The sequence below is a fragment of the Arvicanthis niloticus genome, chromosome 2 (assembly GCF_011762505.2).
Source record: "Arvicanthis niloticus isolate mArvNil1 chromosome 2, mArvNil1.pat.X, whole genome shotgun sequence".
NCBI lineage: Eukaryota > Metazoa > Chordata > Mammalia > Rodentia > Muridae > Arvicanthis > Arvicanthis niloticus.
In genome coordinates this window covers 64,734,487-64,761,797 of record NC_047659.1, presented here as the reverse complement: position 1 = coordinate 64,761,797, position 27,311 = coordinate 64,734,487, and the positions used below count along the sequence as shown (strand labels likewise).

At 46.0% G+C, this 27,311-nt stretch overlaps 1 protein-coding gene across 50 annotated transcripts in view; it reads left to right on the top strand.

Annotated features, from left to right (window-relative positions):
- Nucleotides 1–27,311, top strand: part of Madd (MAP kinase activating death domain) — a 44,573-nt gene that overhangs the window by 13,866 nt on the left and 3,396 nt on the right. For 2 of the 50 annotated variants that reach the window (XM_034494321.2, XM_034494306.2), the window contains exons 15-36: nt 491–592; nt 1,935–1,994; nt 2,354–2,456; nt 3,006–3,192; nt 3,288–3,438; nt 3,693–3,899; nt 5,509–5,562; nt 6,593–6,693; nt 7,406–7,477; nt 7,757–7,915; nt 10,068–10,170; nt 10,638–10,700; nt 10,937–11,057; nt 11,162–11,267; nt 12,838–12,948; nt 18,453–18,560; nt 21,141–21,305; nt 21,554–21,626; nt 21,736–21,842; nt 23,920–23,989; nt 25,819–25,865; nt 26,184–27,206. In XM_034494321.2, the coding sequence (XP_034350212.1) occupies nt 491–592; nt 1,935–1,994; nt 2,354–2,456; nt 3,006–3,192; nt 3,288–3,438; nt 3,693–3,899; nt 5,509–5,562; nt 6,593–6,693; nt 7,406–7,477; nt 7,757–7,915; nt 10,068–10,170; nt 10,638–10,700; nt 10,937–11,057; nt 11,162–11,267; nt 12,838–12,948; nt 18,453–18,560; nt 21,141–21,305; nt 21,554–21,626; nt 21,736–21,842; nt 23,920–23,989; nt 25,819–25,865; nt 26,184–26,288 (2,375 nt within the window). In that variant the 3' untranslated portion in view covers nt 26,289–27,206. Of the gene's footprint in view, nt 1–490; nt 593–1,934; nt 1,995–2,353; nt 2,457–3,005; nt 3,193–3,287; nt 3,439–3,692; nt 3,900–5,508; nt 5,563–6,592; nt 6,694–7,405; nt 7,490–7,756; nt 7,916–10,067; nt 10,171–10,637; nt 10,701–10,936; nt 11,058–11,161; nt 11,268–12,837; nt 12,949–18,452; nt 18,561–21,140; nt 21,306–21,553; nt 21,627–21,735; nt 21,843–23,919; nt 23,990–25,818; nt 25,866–26,183; nt 27,207–27,311 lie in introns of those variants that run through there. The other 48 variants (XM_076929210.1, XM_076929209.1, XM_034494331.2 and 45 more) reach the window with 27 other exon arrangements.

The following is a 27,311-nucleotide window of genomic DNA, read 5'->3' as shown; positions in this document are numbered from 1 at the left end:
GTAAATATTTGTTTTGAATATGGCTTTGCCTGGTAAGGAGCTTTAATGGGCAGGGCATGTTTAGAATATATATGCAACTGATTTTCATGCTTACTTTTAGCACCTGAGGGCTAGAATCACTCACAGACTGTAGATTGACTATGGGCTAATGAGAGCTACCATAAAGGATGATTGTAGATGTCCTGAGAAGCCAGGCAGCAATTGCACTTCAGATCTAAAGATAGATGAACCATATAAACAAGATGTGGATATTGTCGTGGTATGCAGCCCGAGAAAACTAGGACTGGATTTTGAGCAGATCTATCTGGGGTTTGTTTATTTACCCTAAGTTTCACTCAATCCTTTCTAAGATAGTAGAGAGTATCTGATCAAGCTATTTGGGATGCTGTTTGAAAGGAGGGAGGTGACGATGATGTCACTTACGAGATGTCATGAGTATTTGTCCTGTTAACTCATGGGCATGCTCACTGTCATACCTTCCCCTTTGTAGGCAGCCTATATCGGAACCATAGTACAAGCTTCAGCCTTTCAAACCTCACACTGCCCACTAAAGGTGCCCGAGAGAAGACCACACCATTCCCCAGCCTGAAAGGTAACTACAAGTCTTCTTTTGTCAAACCAGGTTTCTCCAAGGGACACGTCAGACATGTGGGTGATTGTCAGGAGCCTGCATACTATGAATCGTTTGACCTTATGTTTGGCTGCTGCCTCATTTGCTTATCACGACTTCCACTGCACACTATAGGCACCAGGTGGTTGCAGATAGAAATAATCTTTGTAGTTGGAGGAGGCCCTGTTATATCAGAAGGACAGTAGCCGTGTGGGATTCCTGCTGCTTCGGGGAGGACCTATCAGGAGTATATGCTAACTCGGGGTTAATCAGCTGCCCCCAGTCATCTTCAGATTCCTACTACATGAACTTGGGTAAACTTCCCAAGGAACTGGTCCACAGGAGGATGATTATGGACAATCTAGCAACATTTATAGAAGCTAGCTTCATATGGCTTCATGCCAACTTTTGGTCTATGAGTGGTATTGATTGGCTTCTAGGGTCAATTCAGACCGTATTTCAATTTCATCTGTCATCTTTGTAGCTTGAGGGGCTTTTCTCAGTTTAATTTGGCTTCTGCTTGTCATCTCTGGATATTGTACTGAAATATTTAATTATAGCAGTACATACAGCGAGAAGCAACCATTTTATTGATACAGGGTTTTTCTATGTGGAGCCCCTCACACTTAAGAGTCTTCTTCCCTTACCCTCCCTAGTACTAAGATTAGAGACGTGTACAGCCCATCACATCCAGCTAGAGATTTCAGGAACCTAAGGAATGATCTTTAGTGGGGCGGGGATTTGGAGATGAGTGAAGGAGGCAGAACAGTAATACAGAGAACTCACCCATATTGCTACCGTGAATCTCAAATGGACGGGTGGAGTAGGGATGGAAAGGTGTGTGGGCCTCTCTGGCTCTCATCTAGTGCATTTGAAGGGAATAGTGATGGAAACTCACTGCATGTAATGCTTCATCTCATGTGCTGCACCTGGCCTTTCTACCCTGCCTCATCCTCACTACGGCATCCTTACTTCCCATGATGTCATCTTGCTACCCACAAGCCCTCAGGATCCCTGTGCTAGATATTCCACAAAAACAAGCATTCCCTCTTTCATGCATGTGCTTGTTTAGTATCTGAAGGCTCTCTGTGTCGTTTTCCTTGCCCCTGGCTTTGAGGGGTCCCAGGCCTAAGAATGTTCTCTCTTAGAGCCTTGGTTATCTCCTGGTCACTTGGCTTCCAGCTTTGACGTTCCCAAGAATCAAGGTTATATGCACTTTCCAGGCTTTGAGAGAGTGCTCAGATGGTCTGACTTACTGTTCCAACAATGGGTAGAGGGTTTCAAGTATTGTGGTGCACCTACTAATTGTGTATTTTTGTCCCAGTATTTGGGCTAAATACTCTAATGGAGATTGTTACTGAAGCCGGCCCTGGGAGTGGTGAAGGTGGGTCTTCCCCGTGAGCTGTGCATGACCTTTTTTTTTTTCCTAGCAACTTCTCTGCCTGCCTGAGGGCCATCCTCCTCATGGAGCAAGCAATGTCACATGAGTGACCTGCCTTGCATATCCCCCACGACACCCATGCAGCCCACGGGGCATGTTGCTGGTGCATGTGGAGTGGCCTGATCTCCATCCCCGTCTCCTGCACATTGCCATGGCTGCTTTCTACCTTTGTGTGATGTTCTGGTATCACCCTGCCCAGCCCTGCTGGAGAATGGGTGTGGACCATGGCAACCCAGGGGTGTGATAACGTGAGCCCCTGGACTATGCCAACGATGTGTCCCAATTCTACCTTCCCAATTTAGGAAACAGGAGGGCCTTAGTGGACCAGAAGTCATCTGTCATTAAACACAGCCCAACTGTGAAAAGAGAGCCTCCATCACCGCAGGGCCGGTCCAGCAATTCTAGGTAACAAATGGCGGTTCGTTCGTTTGTTTGTTTGTTTGTTTTTTCTTGAGATAGTCTCGTATCTCCTACAGTGCTTCCCTTAAACTCAGTATGTAGTCAGGATGAACGTGGACTGATATCTACTGATTCCCAAATGCTGGGGTTATAGGCACACACCACAGCACTTAACTGGAAGAACAGCTTTAAAGTTCTCAGGTAGAGGGAATGATTCCTATTTTTTAAAATCTTTTTTTTTTTTTTTTTTTTTTGTGAGGAATGTTCAAGATTGGGAGAGTAGCTCCCAAAACAGTAGATTTGCTCAATTTTCTGTCAGCACCTCACATTTTTAGCCAGTCCGCAGGCAGCAGTTTATGGTGTGGAGAAAGGGAAACTGCAGGAGTGTAGGAAGTTGTCAAACAAGATCCTTGGGGACATGGGGGCGTGGTGGCCATGAGCGTTTAGAGACTTAGCTTTGAGCTCTTCCCTGGGATATATCTTGTCTGGTGAAAGGGGGGTTGGTTGCTCTGCCGAGGATCAGATGACCACAGAAGTGGTTTGTGGGCCCTGTAGCGAGAACCAGCAGTTCCTGAAGGAAGTGGTCCACAGTGTGCTGGACGGCCAGGGAGTGGGCTGGCTCAACATGAAAAAGGTACGCCGGCTGCTGGAGAGTGAGCAGCTTCGAGCCTTTGTTCTGAGCAAACTGAACCGTGCGGTGCAATCAGAGGATGATGCCCGGCAGGATGTCATCCAAGATGTGGTAAGCATTTGGGCACGGGAGTCAGGGTCAACTGGGCAGAAGGATGTGGATGTTCAGGGAAAGTTGCTAGCTCTAGGTCCTGGCCTTTGTTGCAGGAGATCAGTCGGAAGGTGTACAAAGGAATGCTAGACCTCCTCAAGTGCACGGTCCTCAGCCTCGAGCAGTCCTACGCCCATGCGGGTCTGGGTGGCATGGCCAGCATCTTTGGGCTCTTGGAGATTGCCCAGACCCACTACTATAGTAAAGGTAGGGACATACTTGCTGTCTCTCTGTCAGGCTTCCCAGTGCCACTCTGCTCTGTCACTCTTTGGGATTTTGATTCTGGTATGTGTATATGTAAGAAACCTTATTCTTACCATGCAAAACAAGGCCATAGTTGTTTTTTCCGAGTGATAACTCTGCCCTACATCCTCCTGTATCCCCACTCCATTTCACTTTCCTGACTTGATTTCTACTTGATGTCTCCTTTAACCACTTTTTGTATTTGTTCCTTTCCTCAGAACCAGACAAACGGAAGAGAAGTCCAACAGAGAATGTAAATACCCCAGTTGGCAAGGATCCTGGTCTGGCTGAGCGGGGGGACCGGAAGGCAATGGCCCAGCTAAGAGTCCCTCAGCTGGGTCCTCGGGCACCAAGTGCTACAGGAAAGGGTCCTAAAGAACTGGATACCAGAAGTTTAAAGGAAGAGAACTTTGTAGCATCTGTTGGTATGTATTACTGTGTTTGATATGCCAAAATGGACCTGGCTTCTTAAATATCCCTCCATTCTCTCAACTCATCCAGAATCCATACTTTCTCTTCCCCATGCTTACTTTTTAGAGAGGGATTTAGGTCCTTGCCCATCTCCAGGAGCATTCCCTTAGCTGTGTTTGGTCTTCCTCTCCTGCTTGCTCCACAGCCGCCTCAGCAGCATCTTTGAGGAACAATGGAAGTTTGCTTAGAGACCCATGAGATGCAGTACAGGGAGGCTGAGCTGTATTCGCAATCCCTTTCTAATTTACATCTGAATTTCTTCACATAGAAAAAAACATGTTCCTGGAAACTATTAGGAAATTTATAGATACATCTTTGGGATGTAAAATTATGATCATCTGGGTCTCTGAATCAATTTTCCCCCATCCAAGCATTACACTGCTCTGGAATGTGTTCTGTTCTGGCATGTTTGGGTTCTAGACTCCAAAATCACAGATTTCTGAGCCAGCTCTTCTTTCTGTCTTTCCACCCCAGACTTGACTGAAAACTTGCTTATGTTTGGTGCTTCTGTATTCACACTCTGGTGTCACCTATTTGGCTCACCCTACTTGACCTTGAGTCATCTAGGCTGCTTTCTTTTTGATGCTAGAACCCTGGTCTCTATGCTATGCTTTCAGCTGAAACTTCTTTGCCACAGCCTCTAGCCATTGTTGTAAGTTCTCATAGGAACAAAGCAGCTCTCTTCTTAGGACCTCTCTAGTTCTCTGGTTGGCAAATAGTCTCCTGAAAGCTGTAGTAAAGCCTGACTTTCTCCTGCCTGATATGATGCTCTAGACAAAATATTGATCTGTTGTCCTGAAAGTCTTGACTCTACTTGGGCAGATCACACCCTATCAGAATCTCTGTTGCCTCATCTAGAAAATGAAGATACTATATAAATAAACTCTGACATTCCATCCGGGGGGAAAAATGCTTTGAATGGTATTTTCTGTGTTTTACTGAGAAGCTAGTGTTGACCATTTTCTGTTGTCTGTTACTTCTATTGGAAGCATGTTTTCCTAGATAGTGACTATGAGTGGGTCCCTTAGTTGAGCAGGCAATAGTTCTAAGGGTAAATTTGGTTTTTTAGTGGCAACAGGAGGAATTCTAACTGAATGCTTGGCCTCGGTCCAGTCCAGGAGTCGAGCAGATTTCTGCTCATGTCTCTGAAATTCTTGGACTGCTTGTCCGAGAGATTTCTCTCTTCTCTGTAATTTGTAAACATGGCCATTGCTCAGCTTATTTGGCTGAGAGCTCACAGCGTGTTGGGTGTAAAATGCTTGGTTGGTCTCTAACCTATTGAGGGTCCAGTTGGCATACAAAACACAAGGGTCTCAGGAAGAGCCCTTCCAGCTTAAAATTCTGTGGAGTGTTTACACTGGGAATAGGACTAGAAACTTAGAATCGTCAGTGGCAAAACCTGGATTTTTGATTCCTCAACCCTACCCAAATAAAGATATCTTCGTATCTTTTAACTGATAATGCTGTGTCTGAAACGGAGTGAGCATGGGCGGTGGGTTCTGGTCCTTTGACAAGTCTGACTCTTTCTGTCTTTCTCTCCTGCTTGCATTGCATCTGGGGTAGAATTGTGGAACAAGCACCAGGAAGTGAAAAAGCAAAAGGCTTTGGAAAAACAGAGTAAGGAACGAATTCCCCTTCCTGTCCCCCAGTCTCCCATACCTGCCAACTTCCCAGGCCCAATTGGGACAGGCTCCCTTTGTCAGCCCCACTCCAAATTTGTTTTTGGGTGGTATTTGGAGGAAGAGTTGTAAAGACAGGTCAGAGAATTCCTGGGGGGAGGGCTGTGCTGTATTTAGATTGAAAGCAGGTAGGTGGTGTGTGAACCCTCGGTGTATGGCGTGTAAGCTACTCCTTGTCCCTTCCTTCATTAGCAATCAGGCGTCTACTGAGTAAAATACACAAACCTTGGTTTTCTATTGCTCTGTATCTGGTGGGGAGAACTTCTGCAGATTGCAGCGCCCCTCTGTGGCTGATACCTCCCTCACTGTTAGGCCTGTGGGCGCAGTTGGCAGAGATGGTTGCTGTCCCTCTGTGTTGAGTCTGTAGCTTCCCAGCTCTCTCTGGTGGCTTGCCAGGCACACTTTCTTGCTTTCTTCGTTCTGTCTTTCTGCCATACCATCCTGGGTGGGTGAGTTAAATAGAGGCTTTTTGTTTTTTGATTTTTTTTTTTTTTTTTTTTTTTTGTCTCAAATGTAGATGGTGTAGGGTGGGGGAGACAGTGCCCACGGAAACATCGTTTCCTTCTTTCTTTTGGCCTAATCTTTTCTGGCCTCTTTAGACACATTTGTCAGGAATCCCTGAGCATCTGGGAATACTTTAATGGTCTGTTTCAGGCACAGGTGAAATTCTAACTTTGGGTGCCATGGAGTGGGGTTTGTTTGTGGAATGTTTTGTGTTAGAATGATTTGCTCTGGATTTTCTTAGGTTGAGAAGACAGCTGTAGAGACCCTTTGCCAGGTCTAATGTATTACTTGGTTCTTACCGATTCTGGGGACCACTTCTCGTGGGTCCCAGTGATAGGGAGGGGCAGTCCCTGGGAAGTGAGTAGGATTCGATGACCAGGATTGGAGCAGGCTTTGCTGCTGGCCCATCCTTCACCAGCCTGCTCAGAGCTCTGTGCTGAATAACACAAGTCTTCCCTATTTAGGGCCAGAGGGCATCAAGCCTATCTTTGACCTGGGTGAGACTGAGGAGAAAAAGTCCCAGATCAGCGCAGACAGTGGTGTGAGCCTGACATCTGCTTCCCAGGTTTGTGAGAGCCTTCCTGAAAATTGCCAGGAGTAAATTACTGTCTCAAAACAAGACACACACACACACACACACACACACACACACACACACACACACACACATTTTGGCAGTGGGAATTAAATTCAGGGTATACATTCCAGATAAAGACTACCACTAAGTTATACCATTAATCCTCAAAATAATTTTTATAGTTAAAAAGGAAACAATCTCAAATATAACCAATAATAAGGAATACTTAAATAAGTAGTCATAAAATGTAATAGTGCTATTAATTGTATTTTCAAAAATTTAGTAACACAGTATAATTTTATATATGTATATGATACATCTATGAGAGGGAAGGTCTTACTGTCTAGCCCTGGCTGGCCTAGAACTTGCTATATGTAGACCCAGCTGTCCTTGAACTCAGAGATCATCCTGCCTCTGTCTTCCAAGTGCTGAGATTAAAGGTGTGTGCTACTGTGTCCACCTTCACTTTAGTTTTTAAATATATCTAGAAATGATTAAAAGACTAACAGGAAATACACTAAAAGTAGAGGTTAATATGGGCAGTAGACTTATGGCTTATGTTTATTTCCTTCTTTCTTTCCTTTTTCTGCAATGAGTATTTATTTAATGTGTTATTATGTAAGTTCATACATTCCATCTAAGAAAAAAATTATTTGCTCAGGATGTCTCTAGAAATAGGTATGCCTTTGTCTTGTTTCAGAGGACTGATCAAGACTCTGTCATCGGTGTGAGTCCAGCTGTTATGATCCGAAGCTCAAGTCAGGATTCTGAAGTTAGCACCGTGGTAGGGGAATACCACATTGGCCTCTTTGTGGGTGGGGTGTGGATTTCTCCCTGGAAGGGCTCCTTCCCTTTGAAGGCCATTCTTAAGTCTCAGATCAGCTTGAGTCTCATGGGTGTGTGGCTGCAGGCTGTCACTCATTTTATAAAGAGGTGTATGGGAAAGCTGACACACCCTTAAAATGATTCTTTTCATAGCAGTATAGGGTTCTCACTGGCTTTGGGAGTCCCTCTCTGGGGACTGTCCCTTACTACCTTTTGTCTTTTCCAGGTGAGTAATAGTTCAGGAGAGACCCTTGGAGCAGACAGTGACCTGAGCAGCAACGCAGGTGATGGACCAGGAGGTGAAGGCAGTGCCCACCTGGCAAGTTCTCGGGCCACTCTGTCTGATAGCGAAATTGAAACCAATTCTGCGACCAGCACCATCTTTGTAAGCTTTACTTACTAACAAAAGAACATTTCTTTAATGGGAGAAGAAAGTGGTTTAGAGACAACAAGAAGGAAAAGGTGGGGCTGGAGGTGTAATTCAGTGGCAGGGCGTCTACTGAACATGTGATTGGTACTTCAGAGGAAAGGGAGCCTTGCCATAGTCATGCAGGGGTCTGGTTCAGCTGGGGTGGCGCTTTCTCTCTTTCTTTCCATCTGGTATTTTGTTTCTTCCCTCCCTCCCTCCCTCCCTTCCTTCCTCCTCTTCCTCCTCCTCTTCTTTTTTGAGACAATCCCACTGTGTAACCCAGGCTGCCCTCAAGCTTGTGATCCTTCTGTTTTTGTCTCCCAAGTGCTGGGATTACAAGTGTGTACCACCACACCCAAATGAAACAGGTCACTGAGCTCGAGCTTTGCCCCTCTGCTTTGCAGAGCACGCCTGCTCCTCTAGACAGCATCATCTACTTTGATCCATGTGCCACTCACTTTATTAAGAGGACAGTGGATATTCTCCACAACAGCTTTTCAGTCCTTTGTCCAGAGAGGACACTGAAAGATAGGATTCAAATGAAGTCATTTTTTTCACTACTGGTACTCATCTGTCTCCAGGTCCTTCTATGTGTCTGTTCCTAGTAGAGCCAGTGGAGGCTGAGATAGAGTTAAGAATTAGCAGGGCCTCTCAAGTTAGGGTCTGACTCATTCTGAGTCTACACAGACTGTTTTAATAAGAGTGTTTGAGAAGTCCTTCCAGCTGGGTGTGGTGGCTCATGCCTGTAATCCTTCTCAGGGGCTGAGGTAGTTTGAAGCCAGCCTGCTACATGGTAAAACCTTGTCAAAAGAGGTGGGGCCCTGGAAGATGTCCCAGCAGGTAAAGGCTCTTGCCCTCAAACTTTGATAACCTGAGTTCTGTCCTTGGAACTACATGGTCAAAGGAGAAAAACAACTCCTAAAAAGTGTTTTCTAGCCTACCCATGCATGCATAACCACCACCTGCACATAACCCCCAGGACATCATGATGTACAAAATGAATAAATGTTAGTTTAAAAAATCTTTTGAGGGCTGGAGAGATGACTCAGTGGTTAAGATCACTGACTACTCTTCTAGAGGTCCTGAGTTCAATTCCCAACAACCACACAATGGCTTACAAACCATCTGTTAATGGGATGCCATGCCCTCTTCTGGTGTGTCTGAAGTCGGCTACAGTGTAGTGTACTACCACTGCCACTGCCACTGCCACTGCCACTGCCACTGCCACTGCCACTGCCACTACCACTACTAATCTTTTGAAACTTTAAAAAATCTCTTTGTTGTGCTTTGACTCTGGATGTTAGAACAAATAGTGTCATTCTTGTAAGACGCTGGTCACTATGTGCTACCTCTTCTGGATCTTCTTACCATACAGTCTTAAGTGTCCTATGCTAGGGAACAGGGAGTGTTTATACAGCTGAGGTGAGAAAGGTTTCTAAATCTTGTTTGATTTGTGTGTGTGATGCAGAAGATAATGTAGGAAGACTCCTGTTATCCTGTTGGGCCTTCACACATACAGACACTTGAACACACACGCTCATGCACACACATGTTAAATAAATAAGCAATTAATTAACTTAATCACTTCTCCAGTCCTGTGGGGTAGATATTATAATTTTCCTTTTATAGGCAAGGAAAACAATCCTCAGTAACTACAAAATGAATAAAAAGTGGGGATCTGAACCCTTGCCAGTCTGACTTCAGATTCTGTGTTTTCTATTGAGTCGTGCTGCTACAAAAACTTTACCTTGTTTTGTTGGGTAAGGGTGTGAGACAGGATCTTGTGGCCCAGGCTGGCCTCAAACTTGTTATAAAGCTAAGGTTGGTCTTGAACTACTGACCTGCTTTCTCAGCCTCCCACAAACTGGGATTAGAGGCATGCCCATCTTTAAGAGAAAGCATTGTAGAGATTAAAGAATGAAGGCAAGTCAGAACAAAGACCTCATTCCTGCTTTAGGAAGTAGTAACAGCGAACAGGATCGTCAGACTGACTTTTGGCCAAGCATAGTAGCAGAAGCAGGAAAACTGTGTGGTTAATGGATGATAAGCCTCTCCCTGAGGTGCCTGCTTTACTCTGTCCATCTTGGTTGGTAACTCTAGCATCCGACCTACCATCTTGTCTCTCTAGGGTAAAGCCCATAGCTTGAAGCCAAAGGAGAAGCCGGCTGGTAGTCCAGTTCGCTGTTCCGAAGACGTAAGCCAGCGAGTCTATCTCTATGAGGGACTACTAGGTAAGAAATAGATTGACAAGGCCCCTTGTGTTGGAAGAAAGCTGGTCTCAGCCGTGGGAGAGGGTGGCATTGAACAGCTGCTGCTTGGCTTTTACTAATATCAATTTTGACATCAGATAGCATCTTAAACCTCTTTTTAATATTCGTTTATTTAATGGAGACGGGTGCATGCTGCAGACACACATGGAGATCATGGGACTCTAGAAGTTGGTTCTCTCCTTCCTTCTTCCACCATGTGGGCTCCAGGACTGAACTCAGACCATCAGGCTTGACAGCACGCACCCTTGCCCACTGAGGCATCTCACTGGTCCAGATAACATATTAAAATCTTAACCAAGGAACCTGTGGGATGAGCAGGGGTGGAAAACGAGACGAAGCTGGGCTTGGGCATTACTCACCAGGCTGTGTCTTTCTGTCTCCTCTCTTCCTTCTTGCTACCATGTTCCTCCCTGCTCACAAACTGGCAGGAAGGGACAAAGGATCGATGTGGGACCAGTTAGAGGATGCTGCTATGGAGACCTTTTCTATAAGTAACTGCCTTTCTTTGTGTGATGTGTTCATCCCTCCTGCTTGGGAGGGGCAAGGCCTCACTTGGGGGCCTCTGGGGTTGGAGGCAAAATATATTGGATCTGGGAGAAAGGCTCAGTTTAATTTGGAACGACCTTGTTTTTATCTGGGGCTTACTATCTTTTTATTTAGCAGCTACATTCTTTAAACGTTAAATGAGCCATGCTCCCCACCTAATAACTGACCTTATTCTACACAGGCAAAGAGCGGTCTACTTTATGGGACCAAATGCAGTTCTGGGAAGACGCATTCCTAGATGCCGTGATGTTGGAAAGAGAAGGAATGGGTATGGACCAGGGTCCTCAGGAAATGATCGACAGGTATGAGACTTAACGAAGACCTGGCAGTTTGCCCATTCGGTTCCTTCCATGTAGTCTTGTGGTCTCCCACTTGAGGACTAACTTGTGCCTGGGATTCTGCTTAGGTACCTGTCCCTAGGAGAACATGACCGGAAGCGCCTGGAGGATGATGAAGACCGCTTACTGGCCACACTTTTACACAACCTCATATCCTACATGCTGCTGATGAAGGTATCGCTTATGTACTGTATGGATGACATTGCTTATGCCCAGCTGATACTGGTGCTGGAAGGGCAAGACTGGGTCTATTGCCTAAGTTTTGGAATAGTTTAGAAGCTAAGAGTCCAAGGCTCCTATGGCAGCTTGCACACTTTTCCTTTTAAAGCTGCCAGGCTGTTTTGTTAATGAGTGTTATAAGGGTAATTGATTATCACTTGATACTTGTTTACTTTGAATTTTATGGATTCCCTTTGCTAAGTTATGTTAGGATACAATAGAGCTCTCCACAGATTACAGCTGATTTAATACGGTTTTTTCCCCCCAGTGGTGTATTCTAAAACCTCCAGGTTCTCAGAATTTATTTTTCAGTACCAGACCTTAGTTATGCAGAAATTTCTGTAGCTTGAAAAAGCTGCCTAGCTGGGCATGATGGTTCATGCCAATAAGTAAGACACTTGGGAGGGAGAGGCAGAAGGGTAAATAATTCAAGGCCAACTTGGCTATAAGTTGAAGATCAGATAAAACTATATAAAATCTTGCCAAAAGAAGAAAAAAGCCCTGCTTTTTAACAAAGGGGTGGCAGCTCTAGTTTGAGTTGTTTGGGCTTCATATTTATCGCTGTGGAGAAGTGGATTGCAAATTATCAAGAAGAATTCTCTGAAAGAGAAATGTGGATTTGAATTGGTGGTGGCAGAGAATTATTGTGAGAATGAGCCTTCCTGAGTTCTCCCTAGCTTTTAAATGTGACACAGAGACAGTTCTGTGAGCCTTTTGACTTGATTGATTTTGTGTCTTAGTTAGGTTTCTGTTGCTGTTATAAGCATTATGACCAAAAGCAACATGGGAACAGAGGGCTTATTGGCTGACTGGTGACAGTGCGTCATCAAAGGAAACCAAGGCAGGAACCTGGAAGCAGGAACAGATGCAGACACCTTGGAGGAGTGCTGCTCACTGGCTTTCTCAGGCTGCTGTCTTATAGACGTCTACACCAACCTGCCCAGGAGGGGACATCAATCATAATCAAAAACAACTCATAGGCTTACCCGCAGGCCAGGCTTACAAAGGAACTTTCCCAATCGAGAGTCCTCCCCAGATAAACTCCACCTTGTGTCAAATTGGCAAAAGCTAGTCAGCACTCCCTGTGTTGTAAACTTTTCTCTGTGCTTGAATTCCGTTTCCCTGTGGTCAGGGGTGGATGGATGGTAATGGTAAGCTGCAAGGTGTCTCAGGTACCAGAGTTCCACTGTTGCTGTACCTGTGTCACTGTTTCTAAATCATACTCTAAGAAGTCCTTTTGGGGAGGATTTTATGGTATTGGTAAAGAACAGGAGGAGGTGTCTCCTTGATACCCAACTCTCTAAGAGTCACTTTTCTGTAGAAGCTAGCTAGAGGCAGAGACAATTCCTTTGTTTCCCCAGCATATGGACAGAATACACAGTTGAAGTGTTCTGCCATAGTCAGTAATATAGTCTTTCAGAATTCTGTTTTTCTCAGGGAAGTGGAAACTTTTACATTTTCTTGTCTCTGCCTCACTTGGGAAGAGAGCAGACCCTTTATTAAGACTCCTGTCTTGGATTTACAGGTGAACAAGAATGACATCAGGAAGAAAGTACGGCGCCTAATGGGAAAGTCCCACATTGGGCTGGTATACAGCCAGCAAATCAATGAGGTGCTTGATCAGCTGACTAACCTGGTGAGCACATCAGACCATCCCTTGGGCTTCTTCCATTCTGCATGTCGTCCCTTCCTCTACAGAGCTTCCACAAGGAACACTTCTGACCCTGTCGATATGCAGCCTGGTTAATGCCTAGTTTAGAGAATGGGGCAGTAGTTTAGTGAATGGGTGGTTAGTAGTTTAGATAATAGGTGGCTAGTGGTTATTTTAGAGATGGGTAGTTATAGTTAGTAGTTTAGAGATGGGTAGTTATAATTAGTAGTTTAGAGAATGGGCAGTAGTCCAGGTGAGGTTTTAGCCTTTGCTTCTGTTCAGTGCTGGGACTCTCAGTGCTCCAGCTATTATAGTGCAGCAGTTTCCATGTGAGCTCTGCGGACCTCAGGGGACCTGAGATGAAGTCTGTTCTCATCACAACACTAAATGCCTCTTTCCTTCTTTCTTTCTTTCTTTCTTTCTTTCTTTCTTTCTTTCTTTCTTTCTTTCTTTCTTTCTTTCTTTCTCTGGCTGTCTTGGAACTCACTCTGTAGACCAGGCTGGCCTTAGACACCCAGAGATCTATCTGCCTCTGCTTTCTGAGTGCTTAGATTAAAGGTGCGTGTCACCAATGCCTAGCTAAAATGCCTTTTATAACTGGTTAATATTTGTACCAAGACTGCAAAAGCAGTCTTGAATAGACTGTGGTACATTACTTCCATAACACTAAACCGTGTGAGCCCCACCCTCACCTCCATGCATTCTGTTCTTTAAAAGAGACAGTTTTGTAAGCCGGGCATGGTGATGCATGCCTTTAATCCCAGCACTTGGGAGACAGAGGCAGGTGGATCTCTGTGAATTCAAGGCAAGCCTGGTCTACAGAGAAAGTTCCAGGACAGCCAAGACTGTACAGAGAAACCTTGTCAGGGGAAAAAAAAAAAAAAAGACAGTTTTTGGTAAGGTGGCTCAGTAGGTAAAGGCACTTGCTGCCAAATCTGACAACCTAAGTTTGATCCTTGGTACCTAAGTGGTAGAAAGAGAAAACTGACTCCTGCAAGCTGTCCTCTGACCAGCACATGAGCTTCATACCACATGCATACCCACACACAGACACACTACCCACTCGTCCACACTCACACAATGAATTAATAAGTAAATAAAATATAATTTAAGGACTAAAGAGTTGGGTCAGTGGTTAAGAGCACCTGCTTCTCTTCCAGAGAATCTGGGTTCAATTCTCAGCACCCATATGATGGCTCACAACCATCTGTATCTAGGGGATCCAATGCCCTCTTCTGACCTCTGAAAGCACCAGACATGCACACAATGCACATAAATACTCATACATATAAAATAATAAAATAAGCTTTAAAAAATTAAAATTAAAAGACCTAACAGTTTCATGCTGAATGTGGTGAGGCACACCAGTGATCCGATTACTTAGGATTTATTTAAACTAAAACTGGGTCTTACAATTTTTTAAAATTTCATTCTTTTCTATGTATTTGTTTGTCTGCATGTACCGCATGTGTGCACCACATGTGTACCTGTGCCTAAGGAGTACAGAAGAGTGAGGTGGCTCCCCGGAAATTGGAGTTACAGCCAGTGGTTAGCCACTGTGCAGGTGATAGCACTCTAACCACAGGTTCTTTGGAAGAAAAGCAAGTGCCCTCACCTGCTGAGCTATCTCTATGGACCCTGAAACCGACAAGCTTGAGGACAGTCTGGCTTATATTGTAAGACTGTCTAAAAAAATATATCATTTAAAAAAACTCCTGGCTTTCTGGGCATGTTGGTGCATGCCTTTAACCCCAGCACTCAGGAGGAAGAAGCAGAAAGATCTCTGAGTTTGAGGCCAGCCTGATCTACAGATTGAGTTCCAGGACAGCCAGGGCTGTTATACAGAGAAAACCTGTCTCAAAAAACAAAACAAAACAAAAAAAAAAAACAAAAAAACAAAAACAAGATAAACAAACAAAAAAATCCCTACCAGTTTCAGGACTGGAGAGATGGCTCAGTGGTTAGGAGCACATACTGCTCTTGCAGGGGACCTGGGCTTGATTGCCAGCACCCAAATGGTGGTTCACAGCCATCAGTAACTCCAGTTCCAGGGGATCCAATGCCCATTACTGGCCTGTGTGAGCACCAGGCACATGTGTACACATATGTACATTCAGGCAAATACTCATATACATAAAATAAAAATTAAAAAGCTAGTTTCACTTATGAATATTCTTGATGAAAGAGTGAAAATCACTTTTATTAAATTGTAGTCATTGCTTAGATGTCTTTCTAATATTTTCAGTAACAAAATGTGAAGTATTCATATGAAATGTAAATAAAATATCCAATAATAAATAAATTAAATTAAAAAAAAATTGACTCAAAAAAAAAAAAAGTGAAGTATACATAAAGCATCCCTGTTACAGTGTACTGGTTGCTGTGAGGAAAAGCAGTCTGTGATAGTGAAATACTAGCTTTGTTCATGAAACACCGTTCTATACCTATTAGGCTGAGTTGGCAGATACTTTTTAAAAAAGCAATACAGTGAACTAGTTCTCTGGGTTTTTCAAATTTATTCTTCTCTCATAATTACATCTCAACAGTAGTTTCCCCTCCCTCCTGTCCCCCATTTCCTCCCCTTGACCTCTCTCTTCCCCCACATCCACCCTTATCCCTCTCCCTTCCTGCCACATCCCTCAGAAAAGAGCAGTCTTCCCAGGGACAGCAATCAAACGCAGCACAACAAACTACAATAAGAACAGGCACATAGTCTCACATCAAGGCTGGATGAGGCCACCCAGGAGGAGGGAAAGGGTTCCAAAGGCAGGTAAAGGAACCAGGGACAGCCCCCCGCGGCTACTGGCTGCTACTGTTAGGAGACCAAGAACACCCAGCTACACAACCACAGCATATATGCAGAGGTCCTAGGTCAGACCCAAACGGTCCCTGATTTCTGTGAATCACTTGAGTCGCCAACAGTTGATCCTGTGGCCATGTGAACCTGTTCTTTAACATCGGCAGGTGACATATTTGTTGCCAAATTTTTAAATGTGAAAAATGAGAATTTGGAAGTTTGTTTTATTTTTTTGTTTGTTTTTTGTTTTTGTTTTTTAAAGACAGAGTCTCACTATATAGTCCTGACTGGCCTGGAACTAACTCACTTTGTAAACCAGGCTAGCCTGAAACTCACAGAGATCCACCTACTTTTGCCATCCAAGTGGTATGATTAAAGGTATATATCACGGTGTCTGGCCAGCTTTCTGGTGTTTTAAGGCTTTTCTAGTGAGGCTGATGATGTAATGGATATGATTTTTAAAGTAAGATATACTGAAGGAGTAATACTTGGATCGTATCTTTCTAATATACTGTGTGATATTACCAACACAAATGAGGGCAAATTTTCTACTCAAGGTGTAGAAAAACCAGGCAGGCTTTACTGTAGCTGTATAAATGTAAGTGTCCATTGATGTGTTTTCACGTACACATCGCAACTCTAAGAGACTGCAACTCTCAGCTGCTGTCCATAAAGCTGCTAATTCCAGTGGCGGGGGGGAGGGGGGAGGCAGAGGAGAACTGCATCGAGCTTGAGGCCAGCCTGGTCTAGAGAGCAAGTTCTAGGCCAGCAAGGTATAGAGGCCTGCTTATCTGGAAAGACCTTTAGAAATCTCCCCTTTTCCAGTGCCTACCTGTGAGGTCACATTTTCTTTATGGCCAAAGCCACACATTCAATAGCTTGTGTACAGAAACAAAGATGAGAATGTAGATGTTTTCTTTTAGTTTTCTTTCTCTCAGTCTTTCCCTCCCTTTCTCCCTCCTCCCTCCCTCCTTTCCTTTCTCCCTCTTCCCTCCCTCCCTTCTTTTCTCCCTCCTCCCTTCTTCCCTTCCTTTTTCCCTCCCTTCTTCCCTCCCTCGCTCCCTCTCTCCCTCTCTTCCTTTCTCCCTCCCCCTCCCTCCCTCCCTCCCTCTCTCCTTTCCTTCTTTCTAGAAACAGCATCTCTGTCTATGCAACCATGGCTGTCCTGGAACTTGGTACATAAAGCAGGCTGACCTCATACTCACAGAAATCTTTTAAACAAAGGCAGCTCTTATTTTGAAATTAGATTTTTATTTGTTTTGTGTGTGCGTGCGTTAGAGGACAGTTTGCTAGGGTTCTCTCCTACTGTGTGGGTTCTAGAGATCAAAGTCCAGCTGTCAAGTTCTTTACTTGCCGGGCTATCTTGCCAGCTGCCCTTTTACTTTATTTTATTCTATTTTATTTTTGAGACAGGTCTCACTATGTAGCATTAGTTGGCCTGGAACTTACTATGTAGACCAGGCTGGCCTCAAAGGTGTGCACCTTATTTTATTTATTTTTTTTTTTTCTGATGAGAATGAGATTTCATAGTTCAACTTGGTACACGACTAAGAGTGATCTTAGATTTCTCGTCCTCTGACCCCATTTCCCAAGTGCTAGAGAAAACGGGCATGCACCAGGGCCAGCTCCTTCCTCTCATTGCTTCCTCCTTTATTTTTTTAAATGGTGTTTTGTAATGTAGCTCAAGCTGGCATCAAACTTGTGATCCTCCTGCCTCAGCCTCTTCAGCATGTGGTACCATGCCCAGCCTAAGAATGCAGTTATTTTCTCCTAAACCAAACATTAACCAGATTTGTAAGTAAAATATTGATACTTCTTTTATTGTTGTTAGGAGAAATACATTTTATAAGGTGTGTTCCTTATCATATGCTTGGCTATCAGCAAATCATCGAATCCCAATCACAGCCCCTCCTCTCCTCTTAGTCCAATTATTTTTAAATGAATTAATAAACATTAAAATGTTATTAATATTTCAAGAATAGTAATCATAACTATAACTGACATAAACAGAAGTTCTCTGAGGTCCTCAGTTTTTAAGAGGTGTAGGGACCCTGACCCCAAAAAGTCTTCGGTCCTTCCCTGTGGCCAGTGACTAGCAGACAACTTGGTGCTAAGCAGTGGGCGTGGTGGCGCACACCTTTAATCCCAGCACTCGGAGGCAGAGGCAGGCGGATCTCTAAGTTCAAGGCCAGCCTGGTTTACAGAGGGAGTTCTAGAACAGCCAGGGATGCACAGAGAAACCCTGTTTTGAAACAAAACAAAACAAACTAAAAGATTGGGCTAAGGAAGCTGTTAGGAATTTAATTGCTAAGTGAGACTTTTTTATTTGTTTGTTTGTTTGTTTGTTTGTTTGTTTGTTTTTTGAGACAGGGTTTCTCTGTACAGCCTTGGCTGTCCTGGAACTCACTCTGTAGACCAGGCTGGCCTCGAACTCAGAAATCCGCCTGCCTCTGCCTCCCAAGTGCTGGGATTAAAGGCATGTGCCACCACTGCCTGGCTGAGACTTTTATTTTTATTTTATTTTATTTATTTTAAATTATTTTATTTATTTACATTTCAAATGTTGTCCCACTTCCTAGACTCCCTCCATAAACCACTCACCCCATTCCCACTCCCTGAGACATTTTTTAAAATTCCGGCTCGGTGTGTAAGAGCAACATCTGAAAGTTCCTACGCATCTCTTTTTCCTCAGAATGGACGTGATCTCTCCATCCGCTCCAGTGGCAGCCGGCACATGAAGAAGCAGACGTTCGTTGTGCATGCAGGGACAGACACAAATGGAGATATCTTCTTCATGGAAGTGAGTTCATGTTGGAGAGCCAGAAGGCTATTTAGAGACACAAGAAGCCCCTAGAGCAATGCTAGGGTTTTTCCCCATTTATCATTAATCTATGAAGTTATTATGCAAATGATTAGGTAACTATGTGATCCCTCACCATTTCTTTTCTCAGTATTGGATGTGTGACACAATCGTATTGTCCATGGATGAGAACATAACATGACGTGCTTGGGTGGTGATTGCTGCATATTCTCACCTCCACTTCGTTCTGTGTTCTAGTGTCCTCAGCCTTTCATCTGACAAGTATTGTTGTCTCCTTGTATCCTACAGGAGACTGTAGGCAAGCAGTAAGGTGGACCATAGCCGGGCAAAGGTGGTGCATACCTTTAATCCCAGCACCAGGAGGCAGAGTTTGAGGCCAGCCTGGTCTACAGAGTGAATTCCAGGACAGCCAGGTCAACACAGAGAAACCAAACAACAGATGATGTGAACCTAAGTTGTCATGTCCCCCTTTCTCGTGGGAAGGGAGTAGAGACCTCCAGTGTGCACTAGAACAAGCTGCTCTGTTAGAAGTAGTACAGCATGGCTGGCTGTCCACTGGCCTCTACCTAGAATTTTCATTCAGCATTTCCCTCATACTTCTCTATACTAGGATAAAGACTTTTTCCTTTTATCATTCCTTCTTTTTAAGAATTTTATATTTATTAACGTACATGTATCACAGCATGTGTGTGGAGATCAGAGGACAACTTATAAGAGTTGTTTTTCTCGTTCCACCATATGGACTCTGGATATCAAACTCAGACTCAGGTGTTCAGCCTCTGCGGCAAGTCCCTTTATTCACGGAGCCATCTTGGCGCCCTGTTTCCTTTTTTGTTTGTTTTTGTTTTGTTTTGTTTTTGAGACAGGGTTTTACATAGCCATAGCTGGCCTGGAACTCACTGTATAGATGAAGCTATCTTTGAACTCACATAGATCTGTCTGCCTCTGCCTCCAAGTACTAGGATTAAAGGCATGCACCCCTTGCCCAGCTTTGATAGTTATAATTTTTAAGCGTGTCCTAACATAGGTCCACCCATTGCCAGTGGAAATGAACAGTGGAAAGTGAAGAAATTCACTTTCTGCCTTTAGGGCATCTAGACATTTTGGTGATCACATCTCCTTGAACCTGCTTCTCAGTCATTTGTATTTCTTATATAAACTATTAGCCCCGAAGAGATACTTGACTTCAGAGTCAATATTTTTTGCAAGAATACCTTCTAAGTAAGAGTGGTCAGGAGCAGAGACGAGAGGGCTTGGATGGAGAAAGATTTAAGGAGCATCAATATGCTAATAATAATTATATAAATTATAACTTGTTATTTGTATGTGCCACTGCATGTGATGGAGATCAGAAGAGAGCTTTGTAGAGCTGGTTGTATCTCCTTCCATGTTTATGAGGGCTTGGGGGATCAAAATCAAGTTTCCTTGCTTGTCTAGCAAGCACGATCTTGCTGAGCCCTCATTATTATGGTTTTGTATCATAACTAGATTGTCAAGGCAGCTAACTGGGTACTGTGTATGTACAAACACTCTGCTGTTGAGCTGCATCCCCAGACCGATACCTGACTTTTGATGCACATTAAGAATTTTATGCATATTGTGCCAGGCGTGATGGTGCACTCCTTTAATCCCTGCATTTGGATGGCAGAGGCGGGATGATCTCTGGTCTACATAACAAGGTTCAGGACATCCAGGAGTACATAGAGTGTGGTACTATCTTTAAACAAACAAACAGAACAACACAAAAATTGTGCATATTAATACATATAACAGTTATTACTGTCAGTGAGCCCCCGCTTAACCGTGAGGAGACATCGACAAAGGAGCTTGCTTAGCGTGACATAGCTAGGTGTGGTAGAGCTAGGATCTCAACCTATGCAAGCTGGCCTTAGACCCATGCTCTAACCAGCATGCCGCACTGTCACTCCCATAACTGAAGCTATGAGAGTGAGTCCATCTGGAGGGAACTGTTGGACAGGAAGAGCACATGAAGGGAACCTTGCTTCTCAGTGCTCGCTATCATCCTCTGTTGAGTAGTTTTTATGCAATAACCATTGTTTGTGTGTCACTTACATAATTATAAAAGTATTCCATAGTAGAATTTAGAAGTAAACTCCAAATAAAGTAATTTGGTGAATTCTCAGTAAAAGTATTTGGAGAAGAGCTAAGACTAGAAAATGCACTGGCCCCAGTGTTTTCTCCCCAGTCACGCCTAACCATCTGCTTAGTGACGGAGCTGATTTCCCCATGGTTGTAAGATGGAGGCAGCAGATATACTCCAAGTCCTCGGTCTAGAGAGCAAATATGAGGTGGTGCACACTAACTGAGTTAGTGTGCATTCTCAAAGATTCCATTTCTGTCAGCAATCCTAACAGAAAGTATGTCCACTGCTTGTGTTTCCCCTAAGGGGACCCTGAGTATTGGGCAGAAAACTTGACCCTAGGGCTGCTCCCAGGGTCAGTCATGCCATCGTTTCCCTGTGAGGCACATGTAGTGTGGCCTGGGATGGGAAAACCTGTGGGAGATGAGGACCACTGGTGAACGCTGTGTCTTTCCCAGGTGTGTGATGACTGCGTGGTGTTACGTAGTAACATCGGGACAGTGTATGAACGCTGGTGGTATGAGAAGCTCATCAACATGACCTACTGTCCCAAGACCAAGGTCCTGTGCTTATGGCGTAGAAACGGCTCTGAGACCCAGCTCAACAAATTCTATACCAAGAAGGTACTCAGGGGTCTCTGTTTGGGCTGGGGATTAGATAGGCATTTAAGACTAAGTCCTGAATTCCTCACTGGAAAGTTACAATTCCAAAATCCACACCTAAAGCCAGACTTTGGCCTCCAGCTCTCAGGTGGACTGCTTACACAGGCTCTGAGACCTGACCTTGACCTTAGCCTTTGGGAGCTCTAGAGCAGGGAAAGTGAAAGGCTGGCAGGGCTCCTGTCACAGGACCTCCCCTCTCTGTGCTGCAGTGTCGGGAGCTGTACTACTGTGTGAAGGACAGCATGGAGCGAGCCGCTGCCCGACAACAAAGCATCAAACCCGGTGAGGAGCAGACAGCCCCGGAGCCTCCTCCTCATCACAGACCTGCTTAGAAAGTTGGGCTGTGGGATTCATACCTCACCAGTCAGCTGACGCCTTCCTTTTACCACAGGGCCTGAGCTAGGTGGTGAGTTCCCTGTGCAGGACATGAAGACTGGAGAGGGTGGCTTGCTTCAAGTCACCCTGGAAGGGATCAATCTCAAGTTTATGCACAACCAGGTATGCACAAGCAGCAGCAGGCGGCCTCCCGGCCCTAGTGTTCTGCTTTATAATAAGATCAGTTCCCAGGCTCTCGGTGCTCTATCAGTGAGTAAGAGGGAGAGCCTTGGGCAAGAGAGAGGTGAATGGCTAGACGGAGAGAGAAACTAAAGGGGAGGGCACAGTGACTGGAGAGACCACCAGGCTCTGAGCAGATGCAGCAGGGAGCCTGTGTTGGGAACTGGGAAAGAGAATGAGGCTTGGTGGCTGTGCTGCCCATCCATTAGACTCACACAGTGTGAGTGGGAGCGTCTCACTTGGCCCCTCTTGCGTGTCTCTGCCTTCCTGTATTCCCAGGGTGTGCTTCTCTTGGTGGTTTTGCTTTGAGAGTGTAGATTGGCTGATCTCCCTGTGTACTTGTGTGTGTGTGTGTGTCTGTGTCTGTGTGTGTGTCTGTGTCTGTGTCTGTCTGTCTGTCTCTGTCCTCTCCAAGTATGGGTGTTTGCCTTTTCCTGCTGATTCTTGTCCTTTCTCTTCCTCTGGATGTCCCCACTCTGCCTTGCTCCACAGGCCTCGTGCCCTTCCTTTGATGGGGAAATGCTTCAGGATCCTTTTTCCTACTGTGATTCCACCCTAGGAGCTGACTTCTCTTTTCTTCTTGGTCTTTTAACGCAGTGATACTTTTTCTCTCAGTGGACATTCCTTAAGCTAATTCCCTCTGAGGCCAGCGCATCATCCCAGGTCCGTTCCCGGCTCTGACTTCTCACACAAGTGCCTTTCCTCCCCTCCCCTAAAGTCCCCAAGTCTCTGAACTAGGTCCTAGTATGATATCCTGAAGTCCCTGGCCAAGTAACAGGAACTCAGTGGAGGTGCATATCTGACTTTGACATTACTTTGTCCCTCCTTGTCAATTTAGCTGGGAAGATGTCTAGCTGGGAAGTTTAGATACAATGAGAAATAGCTTAATAGCTGCCCAGACATCCTGTCCCTCTATTAGTGTATTTTGAATCTGGAACCTAGTGTGGCAGCACACCCATAAAAATCTTAAGGTTCTCCCTAACAGGGTTAAGGCCTCTGTACCTTTTTAGACCATGAAGGAGCTAGAGAGGTGGCTTCTGATCCTATTATAGTGCTATGGCCTTTGCTCCCAGAAAAGATGAGCTCTTGCTAATTCTTACCTAGACGCCCTGCCTACCTCCTTGTTCAGCACTCAGTGTTCTCCATCCTGGGCCTTCCGAATTAACAGTTGCACACCGTGTCCAAACTGTCCTGTACCGGAAGGCTTGGCTCCTAGAAGTAGCATCCTACAGAGAGTGTCAGTGAAGACTGACTTCTGGGTCTGACTCCATGGTTAAGGGAGCAGTAGCTTGTGGCCTGACCCATCTTCTGACGACAGCAGGCAGCTGGAGTGGTTATGCACTTGGAATAACAGATGGGAAAAGCATAGACTTGGAGTCAGAATGTACTTGGATCTGAGGCCCAGCTTCATTCATGAGCAAACAAATGTTCTGATCCTATTTCTTTCTCATCTATAACATAGAGATAGTACCGTAGACTGTAACAGTCAGATAGGCCAGTGCTCAGCATGTGGTAGCAGTTATTAATATTACTGTATACTTCTTGGGAGGTCATGGATCCTGTCAAGGAAGATAAGATCATCTCCCACCTAAGGACAGTCTGAGGGGAGCTTTGCACCCGTGCCAGCCCTCTGCGCCGGAGGAGGATGTATGGAAGGGTAGAGACCTGAGGGACCTGAGTCAGAGATCCCTGGGGCACTGTGTCCTATGAGTGCTACCTGGGTAGAGGGTGTGGGCAGGGAGCCCAGGCCAACAGTGGGGCCTTCGGGTTGGGTTTGACCATTAAAACTAATGCCTTCATTTCTCTCCCACGCTTTCTCCTCCGGCCAGGAGCGGAAGGTACTTGCCCTTTCTGCTTTCTTCGCTTCTTAGCGCTTTTGATTGTGTGTGTGTGGATTCTTATGTCCTCCCTTTGGGAGCTAGATTTCCTTGGGGAGCGTGGGCTGTAGCTGGGAGAGTGGGCTTCATGGAGCAGGGGTGGAGCCTTTGGGCCTTACCCCCACCTCCTCCCTCTCTTGCAGGTTTTCATAGAGCTGAATCACATTAAAAAGTGCAATACAGTTCGAGGCGTCTTTGTCCTGGAAGAATTTGGTAATTACACTATTTTGCTCTTAGGTCTGGACTCACATGGCAGTAACTCAAACCTTGGAGCTCCAGAGGAGGGACTAGGGCCGGGGGCCAAAAGCCTTTGCAGAGAGGTCAGGAAGAGCAGGAATGACAGGGAAGGAGAGGAACCCTGAGAAGTCAGAACAGAAAGGAGAGAGGCAGGATAACCAGTGGTCCTCAAAGAGCAGGAAACCTTGGACAGGTTGGAGTCTAGGATGGTGATGATGTAGTGCCCTCTTTCCTGGTTTGGCCAGCCAGTGGTCAGAGAGTTCTGGGGCAGAGCAGACTGGTGATCCTCAAACTCTGTTGTGTCCACGTTGCCCCCTGCCATCTCTCTAGCAGCCCAGCAGGGTCCTACCCTGCCTCCCTGGTACCACTCTGGTCCCACCCGGCTTCTGTTCTAGAGGAGGGCACGAGGCACCACAGACAGACTCAGCTGAGGCCAGAGAAGCCTCGAGGGCCTCAGAGGCAGAAGGGCAGGTCTATCTGGAGCTGGATCCAGCCTCCCCAAACAGGCACTGAGGAGTGGTGTAGTGGGGCTCACCCTGGGGCTTTGAGTTCCTGCTGTGTTTGTGCTTCATTCTTTTGTGCCCCTCATCGCTGCTATGAAAACCTTCATTCTCCAGCAGGTAACGTGACCTCGGCTCGGCTCGTGCTGCCTTTTCCCAGGCCCCAGCCTTGGGCCCTGCAGTGGGTGGTGGGCTAATTCCAACCGACCTAGCTGCTTCCATGACTAGTGGTCTCTCCTCCTCCCCACCTTCTTCCTTCCCAATGCCCCTCCCCCTTGTGCTAGCTCACTGTTCTGAGTTCTCTCTCCACTGTGCTCCCCTCTCTCTTTTGCCAGAGAGATACTTGGGGAACTCTTCCAACTCAGAAGAATGTTCTGGGGCTTCTTGCTCTGCCTCTGATGAGTTTATTTCATGCTAACACTGGGTTCTGGGTATTCTACCTCCCAGGGTCAGAAGAAGGTGTAGCCAACTCTCCTTCTATCTTTTCTGCCCCTAGAGGGATGCCATGCCCTCCTCCCAGTCTCACAAGGCCACACTGATGGCTGAATCTGGGGGACCCTACTCCTTCCTCTGGCCGGGTACAGCCCCTGCATGGCTGGGATGGGTTGACTCCTAATCTTGCATTCTGGGCTGTGGACACGTGTGTACTTGCCTGATGCTCCCGTCACCTCCACCCGGGTGCTGTACTCACCTTTCTCTTCTGATCAGTGTGTCTGCTCCAGAGCCCTCTGACGCTCTCCCTCACACAGGCAGGCCTGAGATTCTCCTGCCTCACAGGAGTTGATGTCTCCTCCAAGTCTGGTGTTGGGTTTAGTATTCTATTACTTCCTATGACTTTATGACCCTCTGTTATGGGGGTTGTGGGAGGAATGATATTTATCATGACTAGATCTGTGCTGGTGACAAGGATGAGTTCATGGGCATCTCAGCAAGGGAGTCACAGGCTAGAGACTACTCTCTTCCCTACTGCAACTCCTCAAAAGCCCTGGACAGTAGCTGTGACCAGGCAGGAGAATGGCCAGCCCTTCCACCTGGGGATACCCAAAGAAGCATGTAGATCCCAACCGCCAAGTAAAGAGCCACAGCAGACTTCCAGTGTCTGTCTGAGGAGTCTGCCCGGACAACCCAAGGAGTCTGGCTGGACAGGCTGAGCTCTGCTCTATCATAGCCTAAGCTGCCACAGCTACTGTGAGAGGATACAGAGGGAAGGGGAGCCTGGCCCTGGGCGCTGCCGCCTGGGGGAGTAGGACTCTGTTGCTCTTGGTTTTGAACTTTCTGTTTTGTCTTTTGCCCGTCCGGTTTTAGTTCCTGAAATTAAAGAAGTGGTGAGCCACAAGTACAAGACGCCAATGGTGAGTACGCGCCTCAGCCACGACGGGCCGAAGCACGCAGGGCTCCCTGGGGACCTTCCGGCAAGAAGGGCGGACCCTCGTGGGGGACTAGTCTAGATGCCAGTGGTTCAACTCAAGTTGGAATACATCTTTCATCTGGGGTACATGTGCTGACTCCCTCTCTCAGGAGAAAAGCTTCCAAAGACTTGCCTGAGGCTCACTCAGCCCAGTGGCCTGTGCTAGTGTCAGGGCAGGCCTTGAACTCTAGGCTGACCCTCCACCTCTGAAGGTGCAGGAGTCTCAGTGTGGCCGATCCAACGGGTCTTCTGTTTCCTGCAGGCCCACGAGATCTGCTACTCTGTCTTGTGTCTCTTCTCGTATGTGGCCGCAGTTCGTAGCAGTGAAGAAGACCTCCGAACCCCACCTCGGCCTGTCTCTAGCTGATAGAGAAGGGTCACACAGCTGGCCCAGCCCAGGGGTCACCCTCACCTCTTGCTGCTCCTAAGCGCCGAAGCTGCTGTGACTGAGACAGGGGTGATGTGTGTATGTTCTCTGCAAGCTCCTTCTCATGGTTTTAGCTGGTTTCATTTTATGTCTGAGTGTGTCTTTGTGTTCATCTGTCATGGGGCTAAGCTAGTCTCATTACCTTCTCTTCTTAAAATAGCAGACTAGCCTTCTGTCCCCTCAGGGCTCCAGAGTGTGTGTATGTGTGTGTGTGTGTGTCTGTCTGTCTGTCTGTGGGGGTCACTGTGAGCCCACTATTGCCTGTCCTTCAGATGTTTGCACTGTGGTCCCATGTCCTAGTCCTTATACCCTCCAACTTAGGGGGTCTTCTCTCTGTCCTCTGTGATCCAGCACTGCAGGGCACCTGGGACAGTTCCACTCTGGGAAGTGAGAGACACTTGAGGACAAGCCTTTCTGGCTGAGGGTCCGGGAGGAGGAAGGGAGGATTCAGAGGAAGCCCAGTAAGTGGCAACCTTCCTGCTTCCTCACAGTTTGTAAACTGTGGCTGCAGGTCATGCTGCTACCTGTCCCAGCTCCATCGATGGGTGTTTCTGAATGACTGCCATGTGCTGAGCTGGGAGTTCCGCAGTGGTCTTCCTGGCCTTTGGCATGAGAGGACAGAGGAGTGATGTGATGGTGTCCCAGACAGCACCAACTGCTCTGCCTAAGAGCCGGGGCTAGGTGGGTCAGGGTAGAGTTGAGCCCAGCATACATGCCTGTCTACAGGCAGAGTCTCCTGACTTCAGTGCCAGAAGAAAGCTATGGACTAGACAGGAGAAGAATGTAAATATTTCAGCTCCACATTATTTATAGAAAAATGTACAGCTGTGTGATGTGAAATAAATGTCCTGAACTCTGCCTGAGACCCCTGCTTTCCTCTTGGTTCAGCCTGAGGAAGGCTGTCCCTAGCTCATCTGCATCCAGCATTATATACTGAGATCCTGCTCTGGCCTCCTGCTTTCC